A 23,457-nucleotide genomic window follows, 5' to 3' on the forward strand; every position below is an offset into this window, starting at 1 on the left:
TATAAAAGAAGAAAAACTATTTTTAAGATTAGATTTTTTTCGATTTTTGATACTTATCGGATGAATTTCTGTACAGAACATATCTAAGAACATAAGCTACATCTGCCAGACATATAAATTACCTTTGTGTGAAATATGCAAAAGATAAGCTCGGCTGTTTTGGAACTTATGAGGAAGGAACTCACACACACACACACACACACACACACCCACACACACGTGTGACTTTTATATATATACTAGCAGTTCAGCCCGGCTTTACTCAAGCCCTATGTACTGTTCATAACTTTATGTGCATATGTATATATATATCCTTCTTAGATAAGAGAAAAATCCAGGTTGTCCTCGACGGTTGTACATCTAAACAATATGATATAAATGCGGCAGTGCCCCAGGGATCTATCCTTGGACCTCTGCTGTTCCTGATATTCATAAATGACCTCCCCGACAAAATTGCCTCTGAGATGGGTATATATGCTGATGACACCACACTCTATAGCAGGCACGACAGGAAAACAAATGAACATATATCTGAAGTAATGGCAGAAACACTAGAGGATGACCTCCAATCAGTAGTGGAATGGGGACAAAAATGGATGGTCACGTTCAATGCCGCCAAGACAAAACTGGTTTCATTCAATAATTACAAGAAACCTTCTCTACCACCTATAGCAATGGCCAACGACTCTTTATCTGAGAGTACGTCTCTCAAGCTCCTTGGCCTAACGTTCACAGGAAACATGAGTTGGAACAATTACATCGAGGGCATTGCCAGGGCCGCTGCGAGGAAGGTGAGCTCTCTCTACCGTGCTTGAAAACTTCTAACACCCGAAAGTATCCTGTACCTCTATAAGGCCACTATTCGCCCATGTATGGAGTATTGCTGTCATATTTGGGCTGGTGCATCGGCTACTAGTCTCTCGCTCCTTGACAGGGTTCAAAAGAGAGTCGCAAATCTGATAGGCCCAAAACTCGCATCTAAGCTTCAGCCTCTGTCCCATCGTCGAAACGTTGCATCCCTCTGCCTGTTCTACAAGTATTATAATGGTGAATGCTCTGATGAACTGCAAGCACTTGTGCCCCCACGACGTGAACATCCTCGACAGACCCGACAAGCTGCAAAATCCCACCCCCACACTGTAGAGATCCCTAGATGTAAAAGATCTTTCTACTCCAGTAGTTTCTTCCCCAGAACTGCTAGACTTTGGAATTCCATTCCAGGTCACTGCTTCCCCAACTGTACTGACATGCATAAGTTCAAGTGCAACGTGAACCAACATCTCGCTGCCCTAATCCCTACATAGTACCCCAGTAGATGTTTCCCCTGATAGTAGCCCCCTACACCAAAGTGGCAATGTGCCTTGTTTGGGGTGAAAATGTAATTTAAAAAAAAATATATATATATATATATATATATATATATATTATAAGTTTGACTCGTGTCCAGGTAACCTACAACTAAAATTTCAAGCTTTAGACTCAGAATTGCTGGAGGAGTTTGGGAGAGTCTGCAAAGGTCAATTCTTTCAACTTTGACCTCTTGGCAGGCAAATTTACACCCAAAAACTGATTAAAAAAAGTTTGCTGCATGTCTGAATACACTTTATGTAAAATTTTAAATGTATAGACCAAAGATTAGCTGAGTAATTTGGTAGAGACCACAGAGGTCAAAATTTTTAAGATTTAACCCCAATTTTGACCCCTTAACATTTATTGTTTTGGGCTCAAATCAAATTAAAAAGTTTGATTCATATCTAAGTAACCTACATCTAAATTTTTAAGTGTTTAGACCCAAAATTGACAGAGGAGTTTTAGTTTAAAAATATGGAAACAGACAGCCCAACATATAGCCGTTTTATATATACATATATATATATATATGAAGTGAAATTGTCTGTCTGTGTATGTACATTTCCCTACCAAACCACTGTGCAATTTTTAGTTACAGACTTGAGATTTGAGATAAGAGGTATTAAGATTTGGGAAAATCTTTTTAATCAGTTTTCGGCCAGAAATTTGGCTGTCAAGGAGTCAAAGTTCAATGATTTGACCTTTGAAAACTCAACCAAACTCCTCTGCCATTTTTGGCCCAAAATTTGGCTGGCAAGGGGTCAAAGTGCAAAAGATTTGACCTTTGCAGTCTCTAGCAAACTATTCAACCAATTTTGGGTCTAAACATTTGAAATTTTACGTAAAGCACATTTAGACATGCAGCAAGCTTTTAAATCAGTTTTTGAGCAAAAATTTGCCTGCCAAGAGGTCAAAGTTCAAAAGATTTTACCTTTGCAGTATCTAGCAAATTCTTCCGCCAATTTTGGGTCTAAACACTTGAAATTTTAGATGTGGATTATCTGGACATGAGTCAAACTTTTTAATACATATATATATATATATATATATATATATATATATATATATATATATATATATGCACATAAAGTTATGAACAGCACATGTGGCCTGAGCAAAGCCAGACTGAACTGCTAGTATATATATAATCTTAGAAGTTTTTTAACCTTTAAAACTATATGAAAAAAATATTTTATGTACGTAAATTTTTCTGTATTTTTTCTTTATTTTTTTTAACCAAGCATAATTCTAAATAAGCAAGATAATAATTAGGTTTAAAATCTCCCAAATGGGAATTTCATGGGCAGATTGACTTTGTTTCACTCTGGAAAAGATATGCTAATCAAATATGTAAGTAAACCAATGCTAGTAAAATGGGATTGCAAGCCACATATATTTTTTCCATTCTAAATTGTTTCTATCTTTTTTTTAATCGTTCCAGATGAGGGCTTATCTCCAGAACAACAAACAACGGTTGGACCAAGTCACGCTGATTATGTATGCGTATCAATTAAGTACTGCGCTCTCCTATTTGGAGAGTAAAAAGTTTGTTCACCGGTGTGTATTTTTAAAATTTAAAAAAATATTTTACAAGGGTCCGGGGGGGGGGCACTACTTATCAAGGCTCGAAGGCCACTCAAGGATATGTTAAAGAGTGGACGGTGGTCACCAGTACAGCAGCATAGGAATCATTAGTGGTCAAAATTTGGTATTATTTGATTATTTAAGGGAATGGCTCAATAAGAATTTTCTTACCATAGTTGATCTCTTTTATCTTTGAAATACCAGAACCAAATTTGTACATGTTTTGTTTCTTTTAGTTTATTAATAGAAAGTTAGATTTCCCGTCTCCAGTACACAGTGTTGACAACAAACTTTGTTCATAAATTTTCCGATGTATAAGCGATCAGGCTCCAAAATGATTAAAAATGTAGCATGGTGGTGAGAGATTGTCCTCAATAAAAAAAAAAATAGTGAGAGGGTGATCAGGCAGATTTCAAAATTCACGTAACAATCTTTAGTGTTTGAAGAATGGTTTTCCTTTGACTAATTCTCTGTTGTTGTTTATCACAAGACACAGGGGAAAATAATATTATCCATTGTAAAAAAAAAATAAATAAATAAATAAATAAAATAAAAGACAAAAAATTTTTTAATTTATTTTTTTATTTTTTTGTTGTGAAATTATTTTGTCAGTAAATCATTTAATCTACTGCCGTCGCTGAATAAACTTGCTTTCTCGAACTCACAATAGTCCTAAGCTTTCAGGGAGCATTAGTTATTTACCATGAAACACTGTTTTGGCGATTTGATAAACAAAAAGCAGTATATTAAATCATGGCTCTCCAGCAGTGTTGATCAAATATCATCTCCCTTAAACCAAAGAACAAAAAATGCTCAGGATATTGGATCTAGTTTTCTTTTTGCTCCAGATTAATTGAGCTATTCATTGCATAAAAACATTAATTAGATTAATTAATTAGATTAATTAATTAATTCATTGCATAAAAACAAAGAAAAAAAAAACAAATTTTTTACTTGTTTCATTTGTACTTGTCTCCGAAAAAAGAAACAAATTTATTATTTCCAAATCTACAGTAATTATGTGGTATGGATGAATCCACTATACATACTTATCACCCCCCGCCCCTCTTTCTTTGTAAGTAATATTCTATTTATATATTTACATTTTTATTTACTAATAATCTCTTTATATTTATTAATTTATTTAAATATATATAGAAAATTGAAAATATATATATTATTTATATGTACTAGCAGGGAGATCCGACATTGCCCAAAATTGCATGTGGATCAACAAATAATCTATACAATACTTTTATTGTCATCGTAATCATTGAAATTGCCCACTATTTAATGAAATTGATTGATTGCCTTCTCTAGTTGAAGACCAACCGTGGTACACTGGGGGGAAACTTCACATGCTTTCCATCAATAACTTAAAATATAACTAGGTTCCCAACTAGAGCAGGCAATCCATTGATTTTGATTAAAAAATGTGTGATTTCACCGATTTATAAAAGTATGGGAAGGTTTAACTTTCGTTGATCTTCATTCAATCCCAGGCAATGTCAGGTTTCCCTGTTAGCATATATATATATATATATATATATATATATATATATTATTAAATATTTTTTTATGTGCATAAAAATATACCTAAAGACATGGGTGTTTCTGGCTTTTTAGCCTTCGTCAGCACACGTCAAGATCGAAGGCTAAAAAGCCAGAAACACGTGTGTCCATAGGTATATTTTTATGCACATAAAAAACAATTTAATATTAAAAATAAATTAATACGTCCCATGAAACATAAAGGTGATCTATTCATATATATATATATATATATATATATATATATATATATATAAGGATAACAATAAGAGTTTATAGTTCTTAAAAACCGCTAAGGTAGCGAAAAAATATAAAAACAGCGTTTTGAAGTTGTTAATATCGCTAAAAAATGCCAATAACTCTTATATATATATATATTGAGGTAAGGGTTATTGACTGGTTGGATGGCCGCGCCCCTTGTCGAGACGAAGTAGGTTCATTTCACAGTCGGATTTCAGCGCGGTTTGCTTGATCTGTGTTGGTTAATAGAAATTCTTGTGTGCGGGGCGTTTGCTCAGTTGGGAGAGTGCTTACCTCGCATGCAAGAGGCTCGGGTTTCGAATCTTGAGTTCGGATGTGTCTAACTGATGAGCCCAAATGAGGGCGAAACTCGAGTCTTGGACTTCCGGTTCATTGACTGTCATGGCTCTTGTGAGCTGCAACGTTGTCCGGCTGTGGAATTTATTATATACAATCTCTCACGTTCTGAAAATCATATATATATTTCTATTATATAGCATACTGATGGTTTAGGATTACATAATCAATGTTAACTAATGTTATATATGAATGAAGATTGATGTTAAAATTCAAACTTGAATTTTGAGACGATAAAATTAATGATCATCATTTCCCATGAATAGAGATACTAGTCAGCTGATTAGGTGTGGCCATTACGGCCATTATTCACTTTACTCCTGGCCTTTTGGCTGGGTAATACACTCTTCATACTCGTTTAAAAGTGATTGCCTGATCAGTCTCAGGAGACCATACTCCCAACTATTACCTTCTCCTTGGAAAGTGGCAAACGTGTTACCTCTCCCCTGTCTCTTTCATTAGAAGAGGAAGGAGTATGCCTAATCTGCTGAGGCATCTTACCATGGAATGTTGAGTCCAACCAAGACTGTTTTTTACTTCTATTCACAGTAGCCTCCCTTTTGGAGTAACTGGACCTCCCACATTAATCCCTGACCTTTTGTCACATTTCGAATTGGTAGGAATTTGGGTAAATATTGTGTTCATTATGATTTTGACTATTGTGTTAAAGGCAAGTGGCACCTGTTCCAGGACAATTCAGTACAATTAATACTTGTTAGTAACTATGTATAACGTGTATTGCATGATTAATAAACAATAATTTGCTTTGTCTTTGCATAATGTATCTTAATTTTTATGTGTAATTAAATGCATATTCTCTCCTGATGACCCAACATTATTTGTATACCGGAATGGAATAATCCACAAAGAAAAAAAAAAAGAAACTTTATTATATACAAGTTTACAGGGAGAGGTAAACTCTGAAATGGTGTGTATTATCTCCTGATTACCCGACATTATCTGGAGGTCGGAATGAAATACCCAACAAGTTAAAACATCTGATAAACTTGATTCAGATTCCGATTAATTGCCCCAACACTAATATATATATATATATTATAGTCATTCATATACAGTACTGTTTTGCTGTTTCACAGCTCATCAGTGCGGCTAGACAAGCAACTACCTCAAGCCAGGATCGAAACCCGATTGCCCAAACGACAGTCAGAGCTTCTAACCATTGCGCTATACGGCTGCTGCTATGCGGTCATTGAATTAACAATGTTACACACACACACACACACACATACACACACACACACACACACACACACACGTCTACAGGAAGAGGTAGGCTCTGAAATGTTGTGTATTCTCTCCTAACTACCCGACATTATCTGGAAATTGGAATGAAATACCCAACAAGTTAAAACAACTGATAAACTTGATTATATATACATGCAATGTAAACTTGATTATATATACATGCAATGTAAACTTGATTATATATACATGCAATGTAAACTGTTTCTTCCAAACAACAATATCTTCTGTTGGTCACTCACTTCATTGTGAGTTTCTGCTTCTGTTCTGGTAGCAAATATTATTCTTCTTAATTTTATTTGTAATCAAATACTTATTTGTTTATATTGTAATTGTTTGATTATTTGTATCTTGATTGCATGTGATTTCACCAAAAAAACTTTTTTCTTATTTTTTTATCAGAGATATTGCTGCTCGAAATGTGTTAGTATCGGCCAATGATTGTGTCAAACTTGGCGACTTTGGCCTTTCAAGATGGGTAGAAGAACAAAGTTATTACAAAGGTGAGTCAGGTGTCTTTCAATAATGACATTAGAATGATGATTTTCATAGCTAATCAAATCAAGAATATTTATCTCTCTCTCTCTCATCTATAAATATAAAAGCGAAAATGTATGTATGTGTGTATGTATGTACGCTTTTCCTCGATGTCCACAAAAGGCTTCTTTCAGAAAAGTGCTCGCTCGCTTCACAACTTCTTAAAACTTTTTATATCATCTATAAATTGTAATATCTCACAGTTAACCATGGAGCTCGCCTGTCTATTTAATTTTATTGACATTCAAACGTTAATTATTCGACATTTCCCGCATCGGCACGCGTTACATTTGGTTTTCGGTATAAACAAAAAGCGAAACTCGACTCTAATCACAGGCCCAGAACCAGTGGTCTCTAGAGAGCTAAGTAACGTTTGGTCAATGTCGACTTCGTCATATCAGACAATAGCTTTCATTTCGAGACGAGGGAGCGGGTTTTTAAAAACAAACAAACCGATTCATTGACCTCATTAAAAAGTGTCTCGCACAAAATGCTAACTGCTGAATAGCTATCGCCGTCACATCAATCAAAAACGCGCACCTGTTTTTTTTTTCACACTTTACTATTTTCCAACTGCGCGTCGTCAAGGCTTTGTTTTTTTTCACGGGCACCCGTTTTTTTTTTCACATTTCAGGTTTTTTTCACACACACCTACAAACACCCGGGCAACGCCGGGTATCCCTTGCTAGTATCTATATATAAGGAAAAGAAATTGAGACTGTAAATTAAATTTTACAAATAAATTTATTGTTCGACGGAACACTCCAAAAACTATTTTTTAAAAATCCTTATTCCACGGAGTCCCAAAGAATGCTATTCTTCTCTTCAGAGGAAAGAAAGAAATTAGCAAATCATTGTTAAGGGCATTAAATGAAACAGCGCTTTATGATGGTTCATCATAAATTGCAAAAAAATGTTTGTGTCAGTTAAAAAAATGTGAAAATAGGGAGAAAATGGGGGGGGGAATAAACTGGGAAAGAAGTTCCAGAGTGCATGAAGACTCACTTGATGGTAAATCCAAAAAGTGATGGTCTTTCATTCTTTCTTTTTTTAATCTTTGCTTTTTTAAAGTTTCACTTTAGTTTTTTAGTTTTTCAATATATGCACTAAGTAGCAAAATTTATGACCACTTATAAATTTTATTTCCCTAAAAATATTTTCTCTGATGAGATGTGCCATTTGTTGAAAATCATTGGATTAAAGAAAAAACTTTAAAATTTGTATTCCTTGTTGAAAAATAAATCTCTTGCTAATTTTTTAATTTACGGAATTTAATTCCAAATTTTTATTTATTCATATTGTGTGTGTGTGTGTGTGTATATATATATATATATATATATATATATATATATATATATATTTAATTTCAACACTTCACTTGGATGAATGAGATCAAGAAAACAAAAACACCAGTAAAAATATTTGAAAATTTTTCATGTGGAAAGTGTGACGCTGTTCTATTTCAGAAAATTCAAAATAAAAAAGGAGAGGAGCTTGCGTTGTTAAAGAGAGGGAGATTTTTAATAACGTTATGTAGTCATTTCTGTTACACATCTATATTCGAATTTTAACAGGCATATTTTTTCCAGAAAGAATATTAACTGCATTCATATTTTTAAAACATATTGATCACTATATGACGTGATTAAAAATTTCCTATTTAACAACGCAAGTTCCTCCTCCTTTTTTGAATTTCCAACGTCTTTTTACGTTTCTGAAATAGAACAGCGTCACACTTTGCACATGAAAATTTTTCAAATATTTGTGCTGGTGTTTGTGTTTTCTTAATCTCATTCATCCAGAGGAAGTCTCGAAATAAAGACGAAGCATTAATGAATACATAACTCGGGTTGTTCCTTTTTATTTCTCTCTCTCTATCTATCTATCTATCTCTCTCTCTCTATATATATATATATATATATATATATATAATCAAATTTTAGTCATTTAATGAATTTAAAAATTTATGACGTGAAATTTTTAAATTTCAAATCAAAAGATTTTTATTATTCTATGTAAGACAAAAAATACATTTGAAATATTTTAACTCCTTATTCTATAGGATTTCGATGTCTACCATCTCTTCAGAGGAGAAAATATTAGCAAATAATTATAATGGTTTACACCTTATTTGCTAAAGTCAGTGAGACATGGAAAATCACAATTAAAAGTTGTTTAAGTATTTAAATGTCATAGAGTAATGGAAGTCAATGAAAAGGATATAAAAATTCACATCCAAATTTCATGGTAAAATTCGAAGTAAATGTCTTTGATAGCAGTGTTGTAAAATGATCCAAACTGTATTTTCAGTAATCCACATCACAATGTAATGGTCCGATGTAGGCATTTCTTTGGAGCAATTTTCTTTGTTTATATAATGGGCCCGGTAAAAAAAAAAAATTTATGGTGGATCTGTTTATTAATAAACATATAAATTGATATATTCAGTAATCCACATCACAATGTAATGGTCCGATGTAGGCATTTCTTTGGAGCAATTTTCTTTGTTTATATAATGGGCTCGGTAAAAAATTTTTTTATTTATATAGGTCTGGTGGATCTGTTTATTAATAAACATATAAATCGATATATTTAATATTTTTTTATAATTATAGAATATGAGTTTCAAATTCCAAAATAACTTAAAATTGTTTGATTTATTTGCTCTATCTTGTATATCGAGCAATTCTTATTTAGGTGGGATAGTACTTATAGAATATTACTACTAATAGTAATATCTTGTAAGACTTATAATAATGGGTATCCATGCCAGTTGATTGTTAAATAATTTTATTCTGAAGTATATATATATATATATATATATATATATATATATATATATATATATATATATATATAATATATATATATAATATATATATATATATATATATACACACAAACACACACACTAGTAGGCCACCCGGAATTGCCCAGTCATATAATTATATCTTAATTCATGTATATTTCATATTTATTATTATAGATCTAGTTCTCTATCAAATTATATTGAATATATAGTATTGATTTCAGAAAAAAAAAAAATGACTTGTGTACGACCAAAATCAAAACATAACTCTCCAACATTATCTGTTCGTATATGACGTATACAAAAACAAATCTCCATCATTTATTTATTTTTTATTCTAATTTTTATTTTCAGCATCAAAGGGCAAACTACCAATCAAATGGATGGCTCCTGAATCCATCAACTTTCGCCGTTTCACCACAGCCAGTGACGTGTGGATGTTCGGTAAGAGTTTATATACAATTTGACAGAATGATACGCATCCTTTATGGCCAGACAAAATTTGAATTGACATTTGCTTATATTTTTATTATTATGCTCATTACATTGGAGAAAGATAAGACATTTTTATTTTTTCTAACAACTTTTAAATGTTTTGTCATAAAAAACCACATTGGAAAAAAAAAACTGTTAAAGACAGAAAATTAAATTACATTAAAATATGATGCAAAAATCTGGAGATTTGTTGATCCTTCCGGAATAAGTAAGGAAGTAACTTCCTGCCTGCCGACTGTCGACTCTTGCACGAGTCACCAGCTGCCGACCCCTGCTCAAGGTACCAGCTGCCGACCCCTGCTCAAGGTACCGGCTGCCGACCCCTGCTCAAGGTACCGGCTGCCGACCCCTGCTCAAGGTATCGGCTGCCGACCCCTGCTCAAGGTACCGGCTGCTGACCCCTGCTAAAGGTACCGGCTGCCGACCCCTGCTCAAGGTACCGGCTGCCGACCCCTGCTCAAGGTACCGGCTGCCGACCCCTGCTAAAGGTACCGGCTGCCGACCCCTGCTCAAGGTACCGGCTGCCGACCCCTGCTCAAGGTACCGGCTGCCGACCCCTGCTCAAGGTACCGGCTGCCGACCCCTGCTCAAGGTACCGGCTGCCGACCCCTGCTCAAGGTACCGGCTGCCGACCCCTGCTCAAGGTACCGGCTGCCGACCCCTGCTCAAGGTACCGGCTGCCGACCCCTGCTCAAGGTACCGGCTGCCGACCCCTGCTCAAGGTACCGGCTGCCGACTCTTAAGTTATAGATTCCTGCAAGAGTTTTTGTTTTTTATTTATTTTATTAAAATAAATTCTTTATTGACAAATATAATAATATGATATGTGAACATGTTAAAAAGAAAAAAAAAAATTTCCAAGTTAAAATTCAATTACCTAGAAAGAGGAAATTTCCAGTAGAAATTAAGTGAACGTGTTCAGAATAAGTGGCATCACAAGAACTTTGTCTGTTTGAGAAGATGGAGTCTTTTTTGTTGTTGTCTTTTAGTTCTGTTTCCCTCTTTCGAATTGGTTGTGATTTCTAGGCTTTGGAATCTGAAGTATTTTTTTATTTTTGCCAACAATCATTCACATTTGTGTTGAACGATGGAGCAAAATGCAATTTTGTAAACATATCCAGCTACCAGTTCTCACATTGTATTTATTTCTATATTTGACCAACTTAAGATGTCACTTTAGCATATGAGCTGATTCTTTACCTTTTTTTTTAACTGTATTTTATTATTTATGATTAAAAAAATGGTTATGTTTTCAAATATAATGTTGATTGTATTGTATTTCTCTCCGCAGGCGTGTGTATTTGGGAAATCCTAATGTACGGAGTGAAGCCGTTTCAAGGTGTAAAGAACAATGATGTGATTGGAAAAATCGAGGGTGGAGAGCGACTACCCCTGCCGACCGACTGTCCCCCTTCCCTGTATTACTTGATGTGTACCTGCTGGGCTTATGAACCATCGAAGCGGCCTTCGTTTGCTAACCTTAAAACTTGGCTCGGGTAAGCAACAAAAAAGATATCAAATTAGAACATTTGATCTAATTTATCGTGTTTATACAACACAATCACGTTGACACACCAGTTCTCGCCAGATCACCAAAGTTAAGCAATGTCGAGCTTGGCTAGTACCAGATGGGTGACCATTTGGGAAGTCGAGGCGCTGTATGTACCGCGAGGTAAAATACCAGGCTGAGAAACTGGTGCAATCTATCCTTCTCTCGAGGGTAGATGGGACTCTCTTTAGCTGTGGTAGACAACCCATCTAGTGATGGCGTCACGCTAAAAAAATACCTTTGATAGCCCCCCCTCCCTTTTTTTATTACATAGGCATCACCACTTATCAAGGCCAAGGGGCCACTTGAGGATAAGGGTTAAAGAGTGTATAGTAGAAATTGGACAATATAGTAATTGTTAGTAATGGAGATTCGGTAAAGCATCAAGTATTCAGCTATAGACAAGATTTAAATTATACTACAAAAACTTATGTAGTGAGTTCAATCTCGGTTACGTCCATGCTGGATGGTTGGATCATGTTTGGCAACACTTGTAAAGAAACTAGAATCATTTGCTGTGTAATATTATTAGAAATAAAGATATGTTATTTTCTTAACAATAAATATGTGTGCCAAAAATGAAGACATTTAATTTATTTTATTTAATTTCTCAACAGTTTGTCTAGGAAAAACATTAAAAATCAGTGGAGCGGTACATAAAATTATAAGGGGAATACTTGTTTACATTACAATAAAAAAGGCGTTGATGGAGAAGAATAACCGACTCATGTCTGCAGCAAACGATATCAGATAAAAAAATTTGCATTGTACTTTATTATTTTTTGCATAAAATAATAAAGTGTCATTATTTCATTGTTTTGAATTTGTTTTTAGTATTATCAAAAATATATTACTTTATGGAATATTTATTGATTTCTTTATATTTTTTTTTTTAGAAAAATAAAAAAATTTTATCTGGTACTATTTGCTGCGGACTTGGTGTTGTCTATTTTTCTGCATCACTGAAAATGCATGTTATTTTTTTTTTAACAAAATTATACAGATAAAAATTTTAAAAATTATACAGATAAAAATTTTAAAAATTATACAGATAAAAATTTTAAAAATTATACAGATAAAAATTTAAAAAATTATACAGATAAAAATTTAAAAAATTATACAGATAAAAATTTAAAAAATTATACAGATAAAAATTTTTAAAATCATACAGATAAAATTTTTTAAAATTATACAGATAAAAATTTTAAAAATTATACGGATAAAATTTAAAAAATTATACGGATAAAAATTTTAAAAATTATACGGATAAAATTTTTTTTAAAATCATACAGATAAAAATAACACAATTAGTCTTTATTAAATAGTTCATAACTTAAAAATATTTTAAAAAGTGTTTTCAATAATTCTTTAAAAAATAAAACTAATTTCAAATTCTCAATTAAAATAGACGGAAAAAACTTTTCAGTGTTTTTTAAATAAAAAAGAATGGTTAAACAAACCTAATATAAAAAAAAAAGACTGTGTGCACAGGGGTAGATATAGGCGTTAGAGAAAAAAAAAGCAAAGGAACTGATTTACCTTGTCACCGCTTTTAGTAGTGCTACGCCGATAGTTAGGAAGTACATTAACTGACTATTCCCGCTATTGTTAATGAGCAGTATATTATTTTTCAATTATTTTGTGAATCATTTTTGTAATTCTACACTCTGTAGTATATAAAAAATCTTGCAACAGAGGATGGTGCACGAATCCAAATGTAACAATAGTGAATGCTCCGTTCATGGGCAGAAGGTGACCTTGAAGAGATATAGGATTCTGGCAGTTTTGAAAAGTTTTCTATTATTTGTATTGTTTGTATTTTTGTTAATTGAAGTTTATTCTCTGTTGCAGGTCTATTTTGCAAGAGGAGCGACATCGTCAAGAGGAGGAATTGAAGAGAGACAACAGAAGGGTGCACACCATTTCGTGGGGTAAGTGGAAACGAGATTTATGTGGAAACAAGAATCATTTGTACATATAGGGGCATATGAAAGATTTTCTTTTTCATCTCTATATTAATACCATAGTACCTTTAATGTACATACGTCAAAGTTTCCAGATTATGAATTATTTGATTGGATGATTCTGTTTGTTAAAAAGGAGGACAGAAGGTGATGATAACTAGGGCTATGACAAGAGCACATTCTTTTAATTGTTTTTACTCTTGAGTATATATTCGACACAGTTAGACAACCGAGGATCATATCACTCTACATAAAAACATAAAAGATATCAATGGATATATACCTGAGACACGAAACAAAGAAAAAGAATATGCTGTTGTCATAGTCCTAATGATAATGTACTAGGAACATTAAATTATTAGTATGTAGCTATGCTGATTTAATGTTTGTAGTATGTTATTAAATTTTCTATCCCCCATTTTAATAAATAGGATCTCCCGGTAACCAAAGATGCAATGTAAAATAAATATTTTAAATGATGTCACTTTTGGGTTGTACATTTTGAGGTCCTGGGTATGACCTTAAACTATATCCGATGGTGAGGCCTCAGCTTGCAGTCTTTGGGGAGTGTGGAGCCACCCCTTAATTGCCATTGCTCCCAGGTCCACTCTGATCCCAACTATGTTTTTTTTTTTTTTTTTTTACACAGGTATCACCACATTATCAAGGCCAAGAGGCCACTCAAGGATAAGGGTTAAAGAGTGTACAGTAGAAATTGGACAATATAGTAATCATTAGTAATGAAAATTCGGTAAATTTGATAACTTATATGGAACGGCTCATCAAGAACTTATTTACGTTAGACTTGAAGACAACCATATTGTAGTCAGCCGGAAAGCAGGAAAAAGGAAGATATTTCCACAGGCGTGCAGTTCTAAGAAAGAAGCTTTTTTCATGGAATCTACGTTTAGGTTTAGGCACAGATAAAGAGTGGGAGGAATTATTGATAGTGTTTTCAGCTAAACGAGTGTTTCTTGTCAAAGTTTGGCGAGGGGGAACCATAGACTGAAGCTCAGTCGAACACTTTCCATGAAAATAACGATACAACAGAAACAAACTCACAACATCTCTTCTGTGAAATAGAGGTTGCAGGGAAGAGAAAAGGACATCTCCTACGAGGCTACGAAGTCTATTTTGAACTCTATCAAGGCAGGACAAGTCCTTTCTAGCAGTTCCTGCCCAGATGTGGCAACAATATTCCATCCTTGGACGTACCTGGCTCTTATATAGATAGAGAATTGCATCAGCAGTGAGGTATCTACCGGATCGATAGAAAGATCCCACCATTTTTCCAGCGGCCTTGGTAACAGATTTGATGTACGTGTTTCATTTAAGATCAGGAGTAAAGGTCAAGCCCAGAAGCTTGTCAAAACTTGAGGCCTCCTGAAGACGAGGGTTAAATAGAAACTGACTTAAAAAAAAAAAAAATATATTCTATTAAAAACTTTTTCTTCAAAATCACTGGATTCGGCATTAAATGAACTGAAAAGGGTTGATATGCCGTAAAACAAAAACAACCAATGTACATTTTGAAGAAAATGTGTTTTTTTTCTTAATTTTATATTCATTTTCTTAGTGAAAACTTATCCTGTATTAATGGCCTCCTTTAACACAATTTCTCATAGAAAATTTGTTCTTAAAATTGTAATGTAAAAATGGTTGTGAAAAATTTTATAATTTATTAATACCTTTAATGTATGTATGTGTATCATGGTTTATAAATAAAAATAAGATTCAATGTAAGTTAAATGTCTTATAATTCTAAAAAAAAAATATCTTTAATTAGAAATAATTATTATTGAAACAAAATCAACGTGTATTTCTACAGGTCCCACTAGTTTATATAAATGTTTGCCGTTTCGAAAATGGTTACTCAGAACAACTGCCTCAGCACGACAGCTAAAAGACCACTGCGTATTATCAAGGTAAACAAATAGATAATGCATAGGTGATGTGTACATGTGACTTAGTTTGATGATATCTGGGAATGTATAAATGCAATTATATAACATAATCATGTTGACACACCGGTTTCCTCTGGATCACCGATGTTAAGCAATGTTGAACCTAGTCAGTACTAAATGGGTGACCATACAGGTGCTGTGTGCTCTCCGCTTATCTCAGCATTGTTTTCAGTCGTCCTAGACTTCTCCTTGCCACTGGACTCCATGCCGATTCAGGAGAGGTGTGATTGGGGTTGCACAACCCTTGCCTCATAATTACATGTGCAGCTGCCCCTACAGGGGGTATCCTTTGTCTTTCGAGACTGAACGGAGGCATCGATAGGTGCAATTAGTAAAAGGGAGTCTCAAGAAGAGTGCTATCATAACATGGAAAGCATCCATTGGGAAACAATGTCATATTGTGAAGATTAGTCTGTCATCATTCAACCGGGTTGAAAACCAGCTAAGAAAGAGGCAGAGTCCAATAGCTATATCTTCCACTTGTGAAATAATATTTTATGGTTTTGAAAATAGAAAGTGCATTCCCTTTTTGACTAGTATGATCTCAGGGGAGATAAGATTGCTCAGAATGTTCAGGAGTTATCTCCTATTCACCATATACAACCGGATCAATCTAATAAATGATCTCAATATGTAGTGAAGTACAGAATTTTTAAAAATTAATTTCAACAAAAAGAAAAGTTCCTTTATTCAATTAAATTAAAAATTGTTAATTTAAATAATTAAAGGTAATTATAATATTTTTTCTTTTCTGTATGTGAAGGAGGTGGGGGGGGGGGCTAACAAAAAAAGAACAGCTTAAACTTCAGGGCCCACATCAATATTAAAGTTTATTATGAAATATTCTCTGAGGTCTATTCAAATTAGCTGTGTAAGATTATATTTGATATTCTATATTAGAAAAATTATCAACATGCAGGTAAGGAATTCAAGTCAGTATGCCCTGTATTTAAGAATTCAGGTGATCGCTCATCCCCCTCTCAGTACAGGCCAATAAGTCTCTTGTGCGTCATGAGTAAGTTGCTGGAATCTGTGTTAAATACAGAAGTAATCAACCATCTCAACAAAAATAACCTTCTTAGTAACGCACAATATTGTTTCCGTTCTGCTAGATCTATAGCAGATGTGCTTACAGTTATATCTCATAGGATTAGCGAATCTCTCGACAGAGGCAACCTTTCTAGGGCAATTGCTCTTGACATATCTAAGGCCTTTGATAGAGTATGGCATAAAGGTTTACTTCACAAGATCTCTAGCTATGTTATAGCTGGAAGTGTCTTCTCGATTATTAAATCATTTCTATCTGATAGGTTCATAAGAGTAGTAGTTAATGGGCAAAAATCAAAAGCTCACGGTATTAATGCTGGAGTCCCTCAGGGGTCCATCCTGGGCCCAACTCTTTTCCTGATCTACATTAATGATCTTCCAAATCACATCCTTACATCATTTGTAGACATTTATGCTGATGACACTACCATCTATGGTAGCACATCTAAGACAGTAAACAACCAAGTTCTCTCTGATTCTCTCTCCTCTGATCTTGAGCACGTGGTACAATGGGGAAAGGAGTGGCTGGTTACTTTTAATGCATCTAAAACTAAGCTTCTCTCTTTACATCATCAACGTTCTGATTCCCATCTAGCATCAATTGAAATGAATGGCTCGCGTCTTGAGGAGGCCTCAAGTTTTGACAAGCTTCTGGGCTTGACCATTACTCCTGATCATGGAACTCGTACATCAAATCTGTTGCCAAGGCCGCTAGAAAAATGTTGGGATCCTTCTATCAATCCAGTAGATATCTCACTGCTGATGCAATTCTCTATCTATATAAGAGCCAGGTATGTCCAAGGATGGAATACTGTTGCCACATCTGGGCAAGAGCTGCTAGAAAGGACTTGTCCTGCCTTGATAGAGTTCAAAATAGACTTCGTAGCCTTGTAGAAGATGTCCTTTTCTCTTCCCTGCAACCTCTATCTCACAGAAGAGATGTTGCAAGTTTGTCTCTCTTGTATCGTTATTTTCATAGAAAGTGTTCAACTGAGCTTCAGTCTATGGTCTCCCCTCGCCAAACTTTCACAAGAAACACTTGTTTAGCTGAAAACACTATTAATAATTCCCCTCACTCTTTATCTGTGCCTAAACCTAAGCGTAGATTCCATGAACAAAGCTTCTTTCTTAGAACTGCACACCTGTGGAATTGTCTTCCATTTTCCTGCTTTCCAGCTGACTACAATATGGTTGTCTTCAAGTCTAACGTAAACAAGTTCTTGGTTAGCCGTTCCACTTGTTAACAAATTTACCAAATTTCCATTTACTCACGATTACTATATTGTCCAATTTCTACTATATACTCTTTAACCCTTAAGCTCAGGTGGCCTCTTGGCCTTGATACGTGGTGATGTCTATGTAAAAAAACAAACAAACAAACAAAAAAACCCTATGGCGTACAAATAGATATCATTTAAATGTCTATAACAAATTTTAAAGTCGGTGAAATGCGTGAAGTGAGGCATAAGATTCCATACAGAAATACATTTTTCTTATATGAAACTGCATAAGTTATTCATTATTATAGTAATATTAATAATAATTAATTAATTGTAGTAAAAAAAGATCTGGGTTTTTTTGGGGTTTTTTTTCGCAATGTTTTTTTCTGTTACTTAGCATTCTACCTCGTCTAAGTTAGTTTTAAGTTCACGGATATTTGTAAATGCGAGCCTCAAGGGAGGAAGCGAATAGTTGTTTGAGGGTGCATCTGGTTTGATCGTTATTTTGGATTGAGCTGTTACGAGAAATGTTCTAAAACTGGTGTTATTTGTAAAGTGTCAAGCCAGAATATAAACATGAAGTCGAGCTTCAATTCTCAACCGCGACGGTTCTCATAAGATTTCATCTCCAGTTTACAATTTGGTGTTTCGGGATGGTATTACCAAGGGACGTAACTCAAACCTGGAATACAAAGGGGAATAATTTACATTGTGTGTAGGTACGTGCAAAGCCGATGCTCAAAATGTATAAACATTTTGACCCCTCCCTTTACTTAAAAATTCACCAAAAATCAGGAAATTAACCCATTTTAATGAAATTTTCAGTATTTATCAAATAATGATCACGGAATATAATTAACCGATTATTTTTATTTGAATCTTAATGGAAATGTATTATTTAGTTTAAACAAAAAACACTTTTACTAAAGTTATGGTTTTCAGTAGTCAAAAAAAAAAAATGTATGAATTCATTTCTCCTTTTTTATGAAAATGAAGCTTCGTAAATTGTAACAATAAAAAAAGATAATTTTTTTTTCAGGAACATTGCGAAAAAAAAAAGGAATTCGATATAATTCAAAGAAAAATTAATTTCTCGAGCTGCTGATATTATCATTGAATTAAGCAGTATTTATTTAATATTTTTACGCAAAAAAATTATAAAAAAAAAAGTAAAATATTTTTGTAATTATATTACATGTTTCACATAATTTTTCTATGCAAGATTCTAATATTTTCCTTGCTTGAATGAACATGAAACTTTTAGCTTAATATAATTTTTATATAATCTTGAAAAATAATTTTTTATTTTATTTAAAAGCAGAAACATATAAAAAATAATTAAATTAAAAAAAATGATAAAAATTATACAAACATTCATGAATTTAGGAATGTACGGCTGCACACAACAAGAAAACCAGTACTCCCTACCTCCCTCCAACTACCTGACATCATTTTCAGACAGCCTTTTGACTTTCTGACATTTTGGGCTTCTGTAAAATCCATATTTAGACAAACTCGCTTGTTTTGGTTTGTGCAAAGCTAGACTCTCTTGCTTTTGGGAGCTAATTAAACTACTTTTTTTTTTGTATAACCAAGGTGTCATTTTTATTTAATTCAATATCTTAGGACTTTATTTTACTAATTATCTTTGATATAGACCCAGAAAACTAATACTTATCTTTCAAAGGATTTTCACAATGAATTCATTTAACCTCCAACTTTAGTTGAACTTGTCAGCTTCCGAATGTTGCTGTAAAAAGATTTTTCATTATAACTTTTTTCTTTCACGTGTACAAATATTTTCTTCCTTTTGGAAATTAACTTTAGGATTTAATCTTTCAAATACAATCAAAATGTAGTCGGATACCTACTAAAAAGTATGATAAAGAGGCTTTCAAAACTATGTCTCCCTATATTTTTCCGCTTGTATCTATTTTTAAAAATTGCTTGTACCTATTATTATTTAAAAAAAAAAAAATTTCTTTTTTAATTATTTTTAGAATCCAATGAAGTTGAAGACGAACCACCACCGAAGGTAAGAAACATCTTGAAATGCTTATATTTACTTAGGTTATCTGGGGAGAGGGGTGGGAAGGTTATTCCACCTTTTGTTCTGCTCTTCAATTTAAAAAAAAAAATTTTTGTTTTCAGTTAAAAAGAAAAAAATTTTTTTTTTTTTAATATCTTCCTCCAAAATTCATGTTTAAAGACAACAATATCAGCATTTATTAAAAAAAAAAAAAAAAAAAAGATATGACTTATACATCACAAATTATGAATTTATATTTTGGTACGTCTTTTAAATAACATCAAATAAAAAAAATAAAACAGTTCTGTTCATTATTATTTCTTCATTTTTAAAATTTCTACTGATTTTATAGCTGTTGCAGCATTTTTTAAAATCGTAAACTGGATTCTCCTCATAAAAATATTAAAACATTGATCAAAGTCATCTTTAAAAGTTGTCACAATGCCAGGAAGGTGTGAACACCGAGAGAAAACAAAAAAAAAATGAGAGAAAAATGTGAATAAGATGATATATGGTGTTTTGACAACTTGTCATTTAGTACTTGGTATTTTTTTATCAATTTATAGAGTGTAGACCAATGCAATTTTAATATTTCAAAGCATCGCTGCCTTATCACTCTGAAACATATGTATAGTTAGCTATGTAAGTTGTGTGCTCTGATTGCGGTCACACATTGTCACAGTTTTCCATAAAATAAAATGCATATTGCTTCAAACAAACTTCAGTTTTTTTGTTTTTTTAAACAAATTTATTTTTGACAGGAATTTTCTTCTTGAGATTGATTTTATTTCCTTTTTTTAACATTACAATTTTTAATCTACAAATTTTGCATTTTGAAATTTTACGAACCTTATCTGTTGATTGTGTGATTTAATTTTGTGTTTTTATTTTCATATTAAAAAAAACCCAACAATTTTTAAAAAGATAATTTCCTATTTAAGTTTGCATTGCTATTAATGAAATGCCACCATTTTTTTATTATGCATGCATCTTAATTTATTGTTTTTGTTCAGCACTTAACAAATCAAATAACTAATAATCTACCATCAATCTAATTTTTTTTTTTTTTTTTTTTTAATTTATTTTTGAAAACAAAAATAGAAACACCAATTTTAGAATTGGATGAATTAAACTTTTTTGGCTGTCTTGTTTTACTAAAAAAAAATGTCGGTTAATTCATTTGTGGATTCTAAATTTTACAATTTCAATTGTTGTGTTTTTCATTTTAGTAGTGGACTGGGAGCAATTAGAGGTTGCCATTTTTTTTTTTTTTTTAATGAAATCAGCATGCACTGGGCAAATATATTTTTCTGTTTTAGTCATGCACTTGCAGGGGTATCCGGCGTTGCCCGGGTGTTTAAAGGTGTGTGTGTGGGGGGGGTAAAAGCAAAGTAATAACGCTGTTTAAATATTATTAAAAAAAAGCAATGTTCAAACTTCTAAAAAAAATCGGGAAAACAACAACAAAAAAAAAAAACAATTAAAAAAACGAACGTGATACAATATGAACGGTCTGGCAGTGCCCAGGTATTTGAAAAAAAAAAAAAAAATTGGGGGGAGGGAGGCAGGCTTGAACACAAATCTTTGAGGAGAAAGCAAAAAAAAAAAAGCCTGATGACTTAATTAGAAAGTAAATTAGGTCAAACATCAATCCCGCAGTTAATTTTGTTTTGGTTTTGTTTCCCCAAGATGTTGGGTTGAAAACCAGCTCTCCATAAAAAATGAGGGTGTCCAAATGAAAGCAATTGTCTGATATGACAGTTTTCACCGCATTGATCAAAAGTTGATTTGCTTTCTGGACGTTCCGGTGCGAATTTCATTTCAATTTAGTTTCACTTTATTTATGCTAAGAAGCCGAACAAACAGACAACACGGCGAAATAGCACGATTTTCATAAAAGTCAATCAAAATAAATCTAGACACAACGTCCCTTCGTAGCATATTATGATTTAGGGGGTATATAAACAATTCTAAGACATAGTAACTCCCCCTCCCCCCCTGAGAATACCGACAAAAAAAGCCTTTGCCAGACATACATAAAATGTGCACACACACATGTTGCCTTATATATATATACTAGCGAGGGGTACCCGGCGTTGCCCGGATGTTTGGAGGTGTGTGGAAACTCCGGGAGTGGGGGAGTTAAAAAAAAAAAAAAAGTAAGTATGAGGATCGAACTCGAACCCTTGAGGCAAAGTTGTAAATTAAAGTGTGGGAAAAAAAAAAAAAAAGTGCAATGTTAACCATTGCCCAACCACGAGATGCTAACGGAAACACGTTTGAATTTATTTAATTACTTGGATTTGGCAGGTGCCTGTTTTAATGAGTTAATGAGGTCAAGTTTGACTGCGGGATAGTATTTTCCCAAGATGTTATAGGAAAAAGACTAACTCACATGCGGCGAGCGACAAATGTTGAATATTTATCTTCCTGAAATCGAGCAAATTAGATAGACAGGCGAGCTTCGTTGTTAACTCTGAGAGATATTACGATTTATATGTGATATAAAAAGTTTTAAAAAGTTGTGAAGCGACCGACCGCTTCTCTGAAAAAAGCCTTTTGTAGACATACAGAAAAAGCAAACACACATACATACATTTTCGCTTTTATATATATAGATGATGCACGGTTTCAAATTAAAAAAAGATGGTGAAATGATGGGGGAGAAGTAGAGGTGAAGAGAGAGAAAGATTCACTCATTCTTTCTCTTTCATTGCTATTTAGCCATGATGAAAGAAGAAAAAAAAACAGGGATTGCTTTTTTTAAGCTCACTGTGACAATAAACATAGAGACACCAGCATAGTAGTGTTGTCTGGATCCATCCCTAGTATTGTTTTGGTATCAGTAATTGGGAAAAGTAGTTAATGATTTTTCTATTAAAAAAAAAAGTAAGACTTGGTATCCCAAACCAAAATTTTATTTTCATTATATCTAAAAAAAAAATTAATGTGGTCATATAGATTTTTATAAACCATAAACAAAAGTACCAAATTTATTTTGGTAGCTCAATTAGCCATCAAGTCATGATCATTCAAAGTTTGTCAGAAAGTTGAAAATTTGCTATCATGGTCCAGAAGCTAAATTTCATAGTATATAACTAAAACTGTAAGCTATTAACAAGTCAAAAATCCTTATAAATGTAATGTCATCTTGTGGTAAATGAAAATTAATACTAATGAAAGCAATAATTATTAGATGGAACCAACCTAAACACTAGGCAAAATCCTACTACCAACAGGGGAAAAAAAAGTGCAAATAAGACACGGAAGTGCAACTTTGACTGTTCATATCAATTTCATTTCAATAGCTAATATATTGAATCTTCTTACTATAGTTCATAACACACTAGACATCAAGATAATTTTTTCTTTTAATTATAAATTGATAAAACCACTCAATTGTGGACCATGTAAAAGCAGTCGAACAGACAATTTGGTAAAAAGGGTAAAAAATAAAAAATGAGTCAAAAGTATACGTTACTGAAATTGCTGTAAAAA

At 33.2% G+C, this 23,457-nt stretch overlaps 1 protein-coding gene across 14 annotated transcripts in view; it reads left to right on the plus strand.

The window, feature by feature from the left end:
- The window catches only part of LOC145296892 (focal adhesion kinase 1-like), an 890,147-nt gene that overhangs the window by 820,828 nt on the left and 45,862 nt on the right, over nucleotides 1–23,457 (plus strand). For all 14 annotated transcript variants that reach the window (XR_013870066.1, XM_080143040.1, XM_080143043.1 and 11 more), the window contains 6 exons: nucleotides 2,792–2,907; nucleotides 6,748–6,848; nucleotides 10,046–10,135; nucleotides 11,478–11,682; nucleotides 13,587–13,666; nucleotides 19,931–19,965. Coding sequence is in view for 13 of the 14 variants with exons in the window: in XM_080143040.1 (XP_079999166.1) it covers nucleotides 2,792–2,907; nucleotides 6,748–6,848; nucleotides 10,046–10,135; nucleotides 11,478–11,682; nucleotides 13,587–13,666; nucleotides 19,931–19,965 (627 nt within the window). In the remaining variant the exon portion in view is untranslated. The remainder of the gene's footprint in view (nucleotides 1–2,791; nucleotides 2,908–6,747; nucleotides 6,849–10,045; nucleotides 10,136–11,477; nucleotides 11,683–13,586; nucleotides 13,667–19,930; nucleotides 19,966–23,457) is intronic.

This window comes from Euprymna scolopes, chromosome 17 (assembly GCF_053919585.1).
Source record: "Euprymna scolopes isolate OS-2025 chromosome 17, ASM5391958v1, whole genome shotgun sequence".
Taxonomy (NCBI): Eukaryota; Metazoa; Mollusca; class Cephalopoda; order Sepiida; family Sepiolidae; genus Euprymna; species Euprymna scolopes.